This window comes from Arvicanthis niloticus, chromosome 26 (genome assembly GCF_011762505.2).
Source record: "Arvicanthis niloticus isolate mArvNil1 chromosome 26, mArvNil1.pat.X, whole genome shotgun sequence".
Lineage (NCBI taxonomy): Eukaryota > Metazoa > Chordata > Mammalia > Rodentia > Muridae > Arvicanthis > Arvicanthis niloticus.
The window spans coordinates 26,183,932-26,198,026 of record NC_133434.1 but is presented as its reverse complement, the minus strand read 5'-3'; the positions used below and the strand labels follow the sequence as shown (position 1 = coordinate 26,198,026).

The window sequence follows — 14,095 nt, the reverse complement described above, 5'->3', positions numbered from 1 at the left end:
TTTATTATTACTTTTACTTTTTTACATTCCAGTAATTGTCCCCTCCCTGTACACCCTCCCAGAGTTTCTCATCTCATTCCTCCCTCTCCTCCCCCCCCCCATCTCCAAGAGGAGTTCCCCCTCAAGCCCCCCACCAGGCTGCTCCATTCCCTGGGGCCTCAAGTCTCTCAAGGGTTAGACCCATCTTCTCCCACTGAGGCCAGACCAGGCAGTCTTCTGCTGTATATGTATTGGGAGCCTCAGACCAGCTCATGTATGCTGTGTGGTCAGTAGCTCAGTGTCTGAGAGATCTCAGAGGTCCGGGTTAGTTGAGATTGCTGGTCTTCCTATGTAGTTGCCCGCTTCCTCAGCTTCTTCCAGCCTTTCCCTAATTCAACTAATTCCCTAATTCAGAGGTTCCCAACTTCAGTCCAATGGTTGGGTGTAAGTGTCTGCATCTGTCTCAGCTGCTTGTTGGGCCTCTTAGAGAACTGCCATGCTAGGCTCCTGTCTGTAAGCACATATAGCATCAATAATAGTGTCAGGCCTTGAGGCCTCCCCTTGAGATGGATCTCAAGTTGGGCCAGTCATGGACCACCTTTCCCTCAGTCTCTTCTCCATTTTTGTTCCCACAATTCTTTTAGACAGGAACAATTCTGGGTCAAAATTTTTGACTGTGGATGGTAACTCCATCCCTCCACTTGATGCCCTGTCTTTCTACTGGAGGTGGACTCTACCCCACTGTTGGGCATTTCATCTAAGGTTTCTTCCTCTGAGTCCTAAGTGTCTCTCACCTCCCAGGTCTCTGGTAATTTCTAGAGGACCCCGACCTACCACCACCCCCAAGGTTGCATATTTTCATTCATTCTGCTGGTCTTCAGGGCTTCTCTCCTGTCTCCCCCACCCCATACCTGATCACGTTCCCCTCTCCCCCCACCCCTCTCCTCTCTCACCCAGGTCCCTCCCTCCCAAGTGAGATTGAAGCATCCTCATTTGGGCCCATCTTCTTGAGTTCTGTGGATTATATCCTAGGTATTCTGTACTTTTTTGGACTACTACCCCATCTGCTGGAGCACATAAAGGTGCCAGTCCTGCAAATCTAAAGCTGCAAGATCTCCGTGACACAGGACAACAACAGAAGTCCTGGTGAGGATCCAGTCTTGATAATATGGCAGGAGCCAGAGGCCTTGACCCAAACCAATGACTCACTGCAATGGACATTTGCAAGTGAAGCTGCTTAGACAAAAGGGTGTACTGTGGGACACACTACAGCTTCCACAATGAGATTTTGTTTTGTTTATTTATTTACTTTATTTTACTTCTTTTTACTTTCAGGAGGGGGGTTGCAAGGAAGGACTCAAATGGACAAGAAAATGAGTGGGATTGGAGCACAGGATGTAAAATTAACAAAGAATCGATAAACAGTTAAAAAGATCTTTTGCCAAATCAGTGACACTTGAACTTCTAGGAACCTCTGACACCTGGGCACCACATTACATACTTGAGGCTTGAGGAATACAGAATTCTGGAAGCACAGTGTAATTGACTGATGGAATTAGGCAGTAGGTCCTGACAAGAACACACCATGCGACAGGTCTTACATGGGAGAGTTATTAAAGAGGCAGCCTCTGGGAGAGAGAAAATGGGGGTTGGGGGTAGAGAGGAATGCCAGAAAACTGTGACTTTTATTGGGGCATGCTCAAAGGGACATGCAACAATGTCCTTTGGGCAGCTAGAGATGATGTGTCTTGTTGCTGGATCCCTTGAAAGCCGGTTGTAAAGATGTCTGACTGCTAACATTGCCTGTCTCAAGAGAAGAGACTTAAGAATATTAATAGTGTACTGGCTGGTTTTGTGTGTCAACTTGACAAGCTGGAGTTATCACAGAGAAAGGAGCCCTCCTTGAGGAAATGCCTCCAAGAGATCCAGCTGTAAGGCATTTTCTCAATTAGTGATCAAGGCGGGGGAGGGCCCATTGTGGGTGGTGCCATACCTGGGCTGGTAGTCTTGGGTTCTATGAGAAAGCAAACTGAGCAAGCCCGGGGAAGCAAGCCAGTAAGCAGCAGCCCTCCATGGCCTCTGCATCAGCTCCTGCCTCCTGGTTCCTGCCCTGTGTGAGTTCCTGTCCTGACTTCCTTTGGTGATGAACAGCAATGTGGAAGTGTAAGCTAAATAAACCCTTTCCTCCCCAACTTGCTTCTTGGTCATAATGTTTTGTATAGGATACACACCCTGACTAAGACAGTTAAAATTTACCAGTAGGGGAAAACTGGGTATCTTACTAATCAAGCATAACAAAGCCTGTCACACAGATCTTGTCAAAACAGATTTTTTTTTTTTTTTTTTTTTTTACTGGATGCAGGCTATAATACACTGATTGACATACCTGGGCATGAATCTCTAGTATTTTAAAAAAAAAAAAAAAAAAAATCTACCTCCTCCAAAAGGGAAAAAAAAATCTCCCTGTGGAAGCTGCTGTGTCACACTGCATCTGAAGGTTTACCCTTTTGTCCATACTTCTTTACTTCCAAGTACAGCTGGTGAGCTGTAACAACAGCTCTCCACTCAGGACCCTAGGATGCTGAGGGGTGGGCATCTTTCCCTCACCCACACCACCTTACAACAGAGGAGTGGCAGAGCTAGCTAGCTCTCCCAGGCTCACATCCTCAGGGCTGGCTCACTTGCACCTCCCACTAGGTGCAGTCCTATATCCGGAGTACTGCCACTGTGGAGAGTTGGGGCTAGCTCTCCCAGGATTCCCAGGGGATGGGTAGGGCCAGCTCTGAACAGCCTTCAGCCATCAACATGGCCCCAGGTGGCAGCTCAGACCAGAGACTTCTGCCAGGCCTTTGGTAGTAACAGACCACCTGCTGCTGCAGAGCACAGACCCAGACATGGCCCTCAGTGGGAGCACCGGGCCAGCACCTCCCCATGACCTCAGGTATCATCACTGACTACTCACATCCAACTCTTCCTCACTATCTCGAATCTCCAGTTCGACCTCTCTTCATTGTGCTCACACTGTTCTTCTCTTTCATCTGTCCACCACTTACTTGTTCATCTTCATGGCCCCAGGGCCCTGTAGATATCTAGGGTTGGCTCAGAAATCACATGCCCTACCCATGCTGCATGGCACCAGGCAGGGGTCATTACAGCTTGCTCCTCATCTGAGCGCTGTGGCTTCAGACTGGGGGTCCCTTCTCAGGCTTGTTCTGCGAGCTGAGGCCATGCTATGCCTGGCTGGGGGTCATGTCCAAGAGTACTAAAGAAAAAAAATCTCAAATATAAAGTTCAGAGAAGTCAGATATAAGAGAAAAATCTCCTTTAAAATCAATTTTTCTTTAAAATCTGCAATTTCCCAAAATTAAAGATACAGTTAATTAAATGAAAATCATCACGGAGGAGCTGGGAAGACGCTTTGTTTAAATCAGGAAAGCGCCTGCCCCACAAGCATGAGGACCAGAAATATCAAAGCGTGCATTGCCAAAACCCACGCAAACAATAGATGGATGGTGCCTGAGGAGCAACACAGTGAAACTCTGTGTTTCAGAAAAATAACTTTTGCCATTTTGTAATAAGAAATGTGAATGTTTTCCTAATAGAGTTATTTAAATTGAGTGTTCTTAAGAATCCATTCTTGGGCTGGAGAGATGGCTCAGCAGTTAAGAGCACTGGTTGCTCTTCCAGAGGTCCTAAGTTCAATTCCCAGCAACCACATGGTGGCTCACAACCATCTGCAATGGGAACTGATGCCTTCTGGTGTGTCTGAAGACAGTTACATTATACTCATATACAATAAATAAATTAAATAAATAAATCTTTAAAAAAAAAGAATCCATTCTCACATGAAACAGTGTTATGAGTGTATAAACTTAGTTCATAAAAAATTTTAATATAGTTCTGTGCAAATCCCCGTGATAGTATTTTGTGTGCATTTACCTTAGTTCGCCCTTTCAGGAACCTATAATGTAGGCATGTTATTATTCCTGTTTTATAGATAAAAAGTTAGAATTTAGAAAAAAATAATATTCATATGACTAATAAAGGCAAAGCTGGGATGTGACTGGTCACCCAGCCTCGGAGCCAGCACACTCGAATGTCTCATTGCCTCAGGTAGAATTTCAGAAATTACTTATGACTCTAAAACTTTCACAAGTTACCTCTGTCCAATTTTCATGGTTTCACTGACACATACTCACTGCTTCTTATTTCTAGGTTTATGTTCCAGATGAAAATAATGCTGTTTTGGGAAGAAATACAAATAAACAAGTTTTTGAAGGCTTGACAACTGGACTTCTCAGAGCCAGTGCTGTAGTTTTTAACTGTCTGATTGCCAACCGACCAGATGGAAACAGCCGGCCAGCTACCCCAAAAATATCAACACAGGAAATGAAAAACAAACCCTCACAAGGTGATGCTTTTAACAGTCGAGTGCAAGACCTTATCAGGTAAAATCACTACACTTTTTTAAATGTTTTATTAAGATATTAAAATAATTAGAACTTAAGACTCTCCAGATAGCTGTACTTTTTGCAGCATTGTCCATGAAATTTTGGTAGAATCTATGCCATCATTTGTAGAGAGAAGGAAGTGCAGCATAGAGCTCAGGCCACTCTGAGATGTGGTGCCAAAGCCATGCAGCACTCGCAGCCACAGTCTGAGTTCAGACTTAATATAACAAGAGTTACCACTTATGGAGCACTTGTTACAGGGAAGACTTTGGAGTCTTTGCACCCCTGGCCGTGTACAGCTTCTAATTTAAACTAGATGAGGAAATTGTTCAGGGGGTTTAAGTGCTTTGGCCAAGGCTATGTAATGAGTTAAAAGGAGAGTGGAAGGCTGACTGGAGCTCACGTCTCCTTAGACTCTCAGCATGTGTACACGTTGCTCCACACAAACGTGGCAGTTCCTGACACCTGTTCAGGCCTGCCTTGCTTCCTTCAAAGGCCTCCTTTGCTCCAGGGAAATTTACTCCTACTTTAGCATCTGAACTTTTTTTCTCCCTTGTGAATCTTGAATCAGGTAGAATGTTTAATTTCCCAGCAGGGTTCCATCTGGTGTTAATCAGTTACTGTTCCACCACTCAGCAAGCCTTCTGTGGTCTGCACTGATCTTTGGATTCCAAATCCATGCAATTTGTTGCTCTCTGAAACTTATGGTAGGTTAATAGAGAAAGAAAATGCCCTCCTCTGCATTGGTTTTTTTCACAGCTCATAAATTCCCTCTGGCTTCTTGTGCTGCTTCATTGGGAAAAGTTGTTTCATTCAGTATCTTTCCTTCACTCCCCCTTTCATCTTGCTGCCCTCTTTTGCAAGCATATTTATTGCTGGAGTGCACCAGGGCCTTTGGGTCCATAGCCATTTATCTTAGAGCACTTGACTTTTACCCTCCCTGCCCTTTCTCTCAGTTGCTTGATCCCATTCCATTTCCTCATGTCCTTTTGGTCATTGTAGAACTTAGCCATCCCTGCTGATGAATGTCATTGTGTCCCAGTGTTCTCCCTTAGGGATGTTATGAGCCCCTCCTTTGGCTGTGTTTGGCTGTGGTGAGGCAGGAGGTCCAGCCTAATGCTTTAGTACAATTCCAGTCCACCTTCTAGGAGAAAATGCATGTAGTTTTACATGTATTACTAAGTTGCCATATCTTTTTTTTTTTTTTTTTTCACCAGTCACTCTCTTCAGACACACCAAAAGAGGGTATCGGATCCCATTACAGATGGTTGTGAGCCACCATGTGGTTGCTAGGAATTGAACTCAGGACCTCTGGAAGAGCAGTTGGTGCTCTTAACCACTGAGCCATCTCTCCAGCAATCTGCCAAATCCTTCTTAAAGAAAGAACTTATTGCCAGGGAGGGAAGAGTGTAAGGAATATCTGACCGCCGTTGAGAATAGACTACTCCAGACCACGCGGTTCTAAGTGGGAAAAGGTTTATTCAGGGGAAAGGGCAAAGGTGGGGAGAGAAGAGAAGTAGAGGCCGGCCATGACCACGTGGAGAGATAGAAAGATCGGGGAGGGGACAGAGAGGCAAGAGGGTAAGAGAGGAAGAGAGCAAGAGAAGAAGAGAGGGAGTAAAAGAGAGAGGAGGGGGCAAGCAGCCCCTTTTATAGTAGATCAGGCTACCTGGCGGTTGCCAGGTAACTGTGGGGAGGAGCATACCTGGCTGTTGCCAGGTAACTGTGGGGAGGAGCATACCTGGCTATTGCCAGGTAACTGGGGATGTGGAGTTTAGACGAAATACTAACAAAGAGAATAGCAGTACTCTTCTGTCCTGACACAGATAACAGGTGTAGCTTTGAAAAGATGATTAACAAGCACTGTACTTGAGAACGAACACTTTGGAATGTTATTTTCTTAAAGATACGCATTATAATATTGATTTGCTGAGCCTGGAGGTGGGACTTGTTTTGAATCTTCTAAGTGATGACTTTATGCCTCACAGGGCATACACAGCATAAGTATTCATTTCCATATCTGTTTTTTAACCTTCCCAAATCTTAGCTGACAGGAGACCATCCTTTATCTCTGCATCATGGCAGTGTTGTCAGTGTAAAGTTAAGTGGTAAGGTGTCATTGTAGTCTCTGGAGCTGTCTGTTGTCTGACTTGGCCCAGAGATGGATCTTGAACAAAGCCAGAGCAAAACCTGACATAGGTCTCTTTCTTCTTACCTAGAACAACAGAACAGGCATGAATATATCTTTTTCAGTGTTTAAATATTCAAAATTTTAAATACATCGACATACACAAAAACAATATTGTAGATACTATGCTCTAACACCTGGTAAGTGTTTTTCTCTTTTAATCTCAGATTTTGGGTTTTTTTTTTTTTTCTTAATGTAAACAAAACAAATGGCACAGGTAGAATTACCTCCTCACCTTTGTTCTGTTTTCCTATTCTCTCTCTTCTAAGACCTACATCATTATCTTAGAGTGGACAGACATCATCCCATGCTTGTTCTGTGTGTCTGTGTGAGCATATGTGAATATCCATAAATAATACATTATACTTTAAATTTTTATGACTTCTTAACAATTATATAAATACTCTGATAGTATTTGTCAACTACTAGTTGATACAATTAAATTCAACATATTTTAATGTTGTTAATTTTAGCTGTTCTACAATTCTGCTCTATAAATAAGCCCATAATATTTATTTGCCTATTTCCATAGGAAACTGATTCCTCCTTGTCACTATTCACTAAAAAAATGGAGCCAGCACCTTTATAGACATATTCTGTGTTTGCATCACTTTCAAGGTCATGTACTTACAAGAGGAATTTTGAATGATAAAATAAATGAATGTTCATCTCTACCAGATAATACCACACTATTCTCCCTAGTAACTATATAATTTTTCTATTTCTATCATCAAAAAATAAAAGTTCCCATTTCCTATATCCTTGCTTTTATAATTCTCATAGGCATAAAATGATAAGTGGCTATTGTCTTCACTTACATTGTACTTTTTATTGTGAAGGAGAACATTATTCATCACTATTACTTATATCAATCAGAATTTGGTTGTAGAAACAGAAACCACTGTAACAAATTTAATTTGAAAGGATTTAATGTAGAAAATTAGGTGCCTACAAAATTATCTCTATGTTTGGTCTCCAGGATCTCTCAAAACAATAATGTAAAACTGTAGAGCTATTATATCTGTAAACATCAAGGACTACTACTAGCTCTTTAAAAAATTAAGAATTGTGCTAGAGAAGGGACTGAGATCACTCCGTGAGTGAGAGTGCTGGCTATGAAACTACATTCATATGCCCAGCACCTACATAAAAGCTGAGTATACCTGTTGCATGCCTGTGAGCCCAGCATTAGGGGGCATAAACCCTGTCTAAAAAATAGGCGGAAAACTGGAAGAGTTTAGATTACATTTATCTAATGGATTATGCCCTGGAGACTGAATTCAAACTACATTTACCTATGGATAGTGTCCTGGACAGTACACAACTCTATATTCCTAATTTTTTTTAGTTCTAACAGTTAGTAAAAAGGAGTGGGGTGGGGAACAACTTTTAACCAATGTGAAGCCATTATTTAGGATGGCAGGCCTGTTTGTTAGGAGCTAGGCAAAGCTACTCACTTGTTCTTTCTTCCATTCCCCGCAACTGTGCTGGAGCTTAGTAGCACAGACTTACAATCCAAACTCTCCAGAGGCAGAAAAGTAGTGAGTTGAAGGTCAGCTTAGGCTACTACAAAACATTATCTCCAAAGAAAAGTGTTATTTCCAACAGTGTATATTTACCTCAATTTACCTAGGCAAGTCTTATTTCATGACTGGGGAAAATCTGTATGCTCCAGGACTGGTATGCTTTTCAGATACAATGGCCCTTTTCTTATTCTTTATGTTAAATATTTGTTGTTTTAGACTTCTATTTTAATATTAGTATGCCATAGATAGTTTCTTACATTTACTGTTAGAAGAGTCTGTTTTGTTCCAACTTTGAGGTGTTTTTTCTTGAAACATAGTAAAGATGCTGCTCTGTTGTCTTCTGACTCCATCCTATGAGAAATCGGCTTTTTGCATCATTTTCTCCTGTAAATATGTGTCCTTTTTGTCACTCCTCTCCAGACTTTGTTTTTGACTTTGTGCAGTTGACAGTCTGTTTAAACGTAGGTCCTTTGTGCTTGTCCTGCCCATAGTTAGCTGAACTCCTTGAATTTTATAAACTGATGTTTTTATGCATCAACAGAAATCTATCCAAAAGTACCTCTACAAAGAAATGTTTAACTATAGATGACTTTATTTGTAAGTTCTGTGAATCATTTCAGAGGGAAAAATATGCTACCAATCACACAAATTTTTTCTCAGAGAAGAGGAAAGAATACTTTGGTTTATGATACCAATAGAAATGCTAATAAGTGTGACAAAAATATTCCTCCAAAAGTCCCATGTCAGTATCTCTTTGATGAATGTACTATAGAAATCCCTGACAAATGTTAGCATAGGTAAATCCAGAAACATTTTAAAGGATGGTCGAGTGTGGTTTATTCTAGAATTATAACACTATTTTAATGTTTATAACCCATATTAATTGATTGCCAGGGATAATAAAAGGTCAAAGATTGGACCTTTCTGTTAAGCTAAAATATTAACCTGCTACCGTTTCATGGATGGCAGCAAAAGAGAGAAGAGTCCCTAGGTTACAGAAAAAAAAATTGTTATTCTCAGAGTTTGATTTAGTTTTACCCAAGTTTCACAAGAATAACAGAGGATCAAACCAAGTAGTTGTTGCACATGAAGTGAGTTTGTGCCTCCCGATCCCTCTGTCTCTCCACTATGAGTTTTCCCTCCAAATTTCATGGGCTTCTTTGTTTAACCTGCTGAATCCATTTGGTGCTACAGTATGTAGGATGGGTGTAGGAACATGGGAACTGTTGTAGTAAAAATTTAATTTGAATTTTGGATTTCTACTCCACCTTTGAACATTCAGTTCCCAGATAAAAGACACACAACTTTTACATTTATAATAAGCCTTTAATGCACTAGAGCTGGGCTGCTATCTACCCTCTAAGCTATTATGTCTACTTCCCTGTCGATAACTCCGAATTATGACTTGCCATGTTCCATCAGGCTGCTCTTAACTCCCATTGGCCAGCTCTCATGGCTGTGTTTTCATGATTCACTTACCTCATAGTATCTTTCTTCTCTCCACCTACCACTCCCTTCTCCCTCCTTTGGTCTCTTCTCAGACCCCAAGCTCAGAAACCCAAGCCCCACCATCTCTCTTCTGCCCAGCTATAGGCTGTAGGCATATTTATTCACCAAGCAGGGGTAACTACACAATCATCACTTGTGTAGTGCAGATCCTCTCATCCCTGGGGTTGACCAGGCTTGGGAAAAAGTATTTAGCATTACAATACATAGCAAAAGACAAATCTCAACAGGGTAACCGTCAAGGGCCTTATCCCAGAAGAAAACTGACTTTACTTCCCTCAGGAGCTATCAGTTGCCAATAGCTTCTCAACTAGCAGTAGGACTGAATAACCCTTTTTCCCCATCATGTTGGGATTTTGGCTGGCTGAATTTCATGCAGATGTTGTGCATGCTGTCATAGCTATGAGTTCGTGTGTGCAACATTTTGTCATGTTTAGTGAACACTGTTTTGATCATCTGTAGCACCCTCTCTTCTGCAGTAATTCCTAAGCCTTGCAGTGGGTAGAAGAATGGTATAGATGCCTCATTTAGAACATGGTCTCGGTGCTGGAGAGATGACTCAGCGGTTAAGAGCACTGGCTGCTCTTCCGGAGGTCCTGAGTTCAATTCCCAGCAACCACATGGTGGCTCACAACCATCTGCAATGAGATCTGATGCCCACGTCTGGTGTGTCTGAGGACAGTGATAGTGTACTCATATAAAATAAATAAATAAATCTTTAAAAAAGAAAAAAAAAGAACATGGTCTCTTATTCTCTGTACATGGCACTAACTGTGGGTCCCTATATTAGTCACCATCTACTACAAAAAGGAGCTTCTGCAAAGAGGACTGTTACGTGTATTAATCTGTGGGTATAAAAATAAGAACTTAGGAGGAGGCAATTTATTTCTATGTTCATTTAACAGAATACAAGGTCTGCCCTAGGGCTATGACCTCACCATCCCCAGTGGCCTAGTAAATGCTACCAGGCATGAGTTCTGTCTTTAAGAGAGGGCTTTAAATAAGGAAAGTGGTTGGTTAGTCTCCTAACACTTGGACACTGTTGCACCAATTGGAATACATTGCCAGGCCAGTTGTTAGTGTACCTCACAGGGTCATCTGGGGCAGAGTGTTACTTTTCTTCCCCAGTGGCACACATAGAACCTTCCAATACTATGAAAGCTAGTCACTAGGAATGACTTGATTTCTCCAAATCCTATGACTGTGACTCGTGTATGTGATGTCATTATAGATTTTTTTCTTATCTGTAGTCCTGTCTAGTATCACACAATGCGTTTACTTGCTATATCTCTTTAAAAGTGTTTTTTAATTTGAAATTGTTTTCATTCTTAGTCTCTGTCTCTCATATACCCACAATTTTCAATGAGGATACAAGTTATTTTATGGAGCATTCCTAGTTTGTCCTCATGATTCAGTTAAGATTATATAGCTGTCTATTGTTACAATGAAGAGTAATGAAGAGTCTTAATGTTATTTGTGTTCATAGTGGTGATTTTATTTTAGTGGAGAACCTACAGTTGAAATTAGAAATGTAAAGTGTTAACAAGAGTGTTTAGGTAGTATGTCTATGGGAGCAGTCCTGCGTAAAGTCAGTGGACCCGAAAACACAACAGAAACACATGGAAATGGGCAGGGTTCATTGGGAGAGAAGGATAAAAAATTGTGAGGTTGTCAGGTGGACTGTAATGTTGTGTGTGTATAAGTTGTCAAAGAATAAATTGATTTTTGAAAGTATATCTGGGAAACATCATTTGTCTTCTAAGTCCCTACGTTGTGGTGAATTTGGTCCCCCAGTTCTTAAGAAAGCACCACTTGTTAAGACTGTAGCAATCATTACACATTTTTTTCCACCTATTGTCAGGTTTTTCAGACCAAGAAGAATAATGAGAGAATAGCTGATTGTTTAGTAGTAAATCTAAGGACATTGGTACTTACGTTGTTTAACTCAAACCTATATTCTGTCTGTATGTCGAGGGATCCAAGCCTGGATGTGCTAAGCTTTATCATAGAAGATGAAGACATTGCAAGCTGTGCAGAATGAGACATACTGTTCTCTCTCACTAGCTATGTGGTGAACATGGGTCTGATTGACAGACTGCGTGGCTGCTTCCTCTCAGTGCAAGGCCCAGTGGATGAGAATCCCAAAATGGCCACATTTCTGCAGCATGCCGCAGGATTCCTACGTGGGATGTGTATGCTATGCTTTGCTGTCACTGGAAGGTAAGAGTCACAGGTTAGAGCATCTCTTAAAGTTCCGCCTGTCTGAATTTCACTGCTGTGTGGTAGTCACTCAGCCTCCTCCCCTATATTTCCCTTATCATTGGTTTTCCACATTGAGACGTGGATTACATTTTTCTTCGAGGGTAGAATGGATGTTCCTGCCAGAGTCAGTCTGGTTTTTTGTTTTGTTTTGTTTTGGTTTTTTTGTTGTTTTTTTTTTTTTTTTACTGGTGTCATAAAGACCTGAATGCATCCAGTTCCTCTTCTACTGAGATCCAGGGTGTGTGTGTGTGGGGGGGGGGGGGGGGGGGAGCAGATCTCTGACAGTCAGTGAACTAGTGACAAAACACACCAAACCAAATCAGGCCATTAGTCCAGAATAGCATGGCCTCACCATGGTATTGTTGCCAGTCACCTCCTTTTGGTTAATCTCCTAGATCTTTATTTTTTCTACTTTTCCTTCTTCCAACATACCAACGCAAAGGAGTCATCCAACAACAGTAGGTCGCAGAAGGCACTTGTAGCTCATGGGTATGGCTAAAGCCATAGTATGGACTTGAGCACCACCCTGTAAGGTGTCCTCAGAAATAATTGTCAGGCCAACAGGATGGTCCAGTGATTAAAACCCACACAAGCCTGAGGGCCTGACTTTGTGATCCCCAGAACTCAGTGTTGAAGGAGAACTCCCAAAATTTGTACTCTGACTTTTGTATATACGTTGTTGCATATATGTGCCCAGCATTCACACAGATAATAAAAGAAGTAAATTTAAAAGGCAACAGTTCTCCAGAAAGGACAGGAACTCTCCTGGGCATTCTTTTTTTTTTCTCTGAGTAAGAGTCATTCACAATAGTGACTTGTTGTTTTGACAGGGATATGACACATCCCTGTAGCATACTAATGCTATTCAGTAAAGTAGTTGGCTTAAAATTAAATTCTAAATAGCACTTATTTGTATTTTGAATTTTCTTTTATCCCATATTTTGAAGTTTTGTCACAAAAAAAAGTATTTGAGGCATTTAGAAATTGACTTCTTAAAGAAATCTGACCATGGCACATAGAATGCAGGTGCTGTGTGCAGTGCTTCATGAGACAGGCATTTCTTTTAAATCATCGCTGGTTTAGACTGTTGTATATAGGATCTCTAAACTCACCTAATCTTTCTTATTGTGACCCAGCTCCTCACTTCTGTGACGTTTATAGGAAAAATAAAGTTATCTGAAATTCCAGGTAGTTTCTATCTAGTAATGTAACCAAAGTCTGCCCTTTTGATAATAGAATCTGGTATTACCACAATACAGAGAGTTTAGACATAGGAACAGCTCTGTCTAGGCATTGGCACCAGCTTAGAGCCCTCTTCCCTGGTGGTCTGTTACACAACAAACCCCTTCTGGTCCCGGCTCTTTATCTGCAGTACACAGTATGACAAACTTGCTAGCCTCTCTTTACCCTTTGCTTATACAACTTGGGTCATTTGAAGTCTGTAGCACTTGAAAGAAAATTAAAGGTTATCCACCATCTCCTTTCCATAGGGAAAGCAACTGAATCAAATTAAATTAGTACTTAAATTAGTACTCAGGATTTCTGCCTTGCTGTCTCCATTTCTACACTTGACTTAATATTATTTAGAATGTTAACATGTGTATTTATTTTAATTTTCTCATTTATATATATATGGAAAACAGAATTCTAGTTCTTCATGTATCATCATGATCTTATCCAGTGACACTCACTAAGAACATCTGCTGTGTGCCAGGTGTTACATTAGGTACTAACAACACTGACCTTGGGGAGCCCAGAGTCTAGTGTGGAGTCAGGCATACAAACTTTTACTACAGTAAAAGAGACTGTACACAGAAGAAAGGAAAACACACCAAAAGAAGGTTAAGAAACACTTCAGTGGACTAAAGTCTGGGGTTTTTATTAAGATAGGGTCTCACTCTGTTGCCCCTGTGGCCTGAAACTCTTTATGTAGACCAGGCTGACCTTGAGCTCATAGGTATTGGCCTGCCTCTGCCTCCTGAGTATTGAGATTAAAGAAGTGTATCACCTCACCCTGCCACCAGGATGAATGTTAAAGTATACTATGCAGTGTACAGTGAAGCAGGCAGTATTGAACCTTAGACCACCTAACAGTCCTGTTTCTCCACCTGAGGAAGTTCTCTGCCAAAGAGCAGGGGGACTAACTCTCAGACAGTACACGAGTGGATAATACTCTTGCTTTC

At 41.4% G+C, this 14,095-nt stretch overlaps 1 protein-coding gene across 7 annotated transcripts in view; it reads left to right on the top strand.

Annotated features, from left to right (window-relative positions):
• Window positions 1–14,095, top strand: part of Scaper (S-phase cyclin A associated protein in the ER) — a 325,065-nt gene that overhangs the window by 265,455 nt on the left and 45,515 nt on the right. For all 7 annotated transcript variants that reach the window (XM_076925321.1, XM_076925318.1, XM_076925323.1 and 4 more), the window contains 2 exons: window positions 4,195–4,427; window positions 11,715–11,870. In XM_076925321.1, the coding sequence (XP_076781436.1) occupies window positions 4,195–4,427; window positions 11,715–11,870 (389 nt within the window). The remainder of the gene's footprint in view (window positions 1–4,194; window positions 4,428–11,714; window positions 11,871–14,095) is intronic.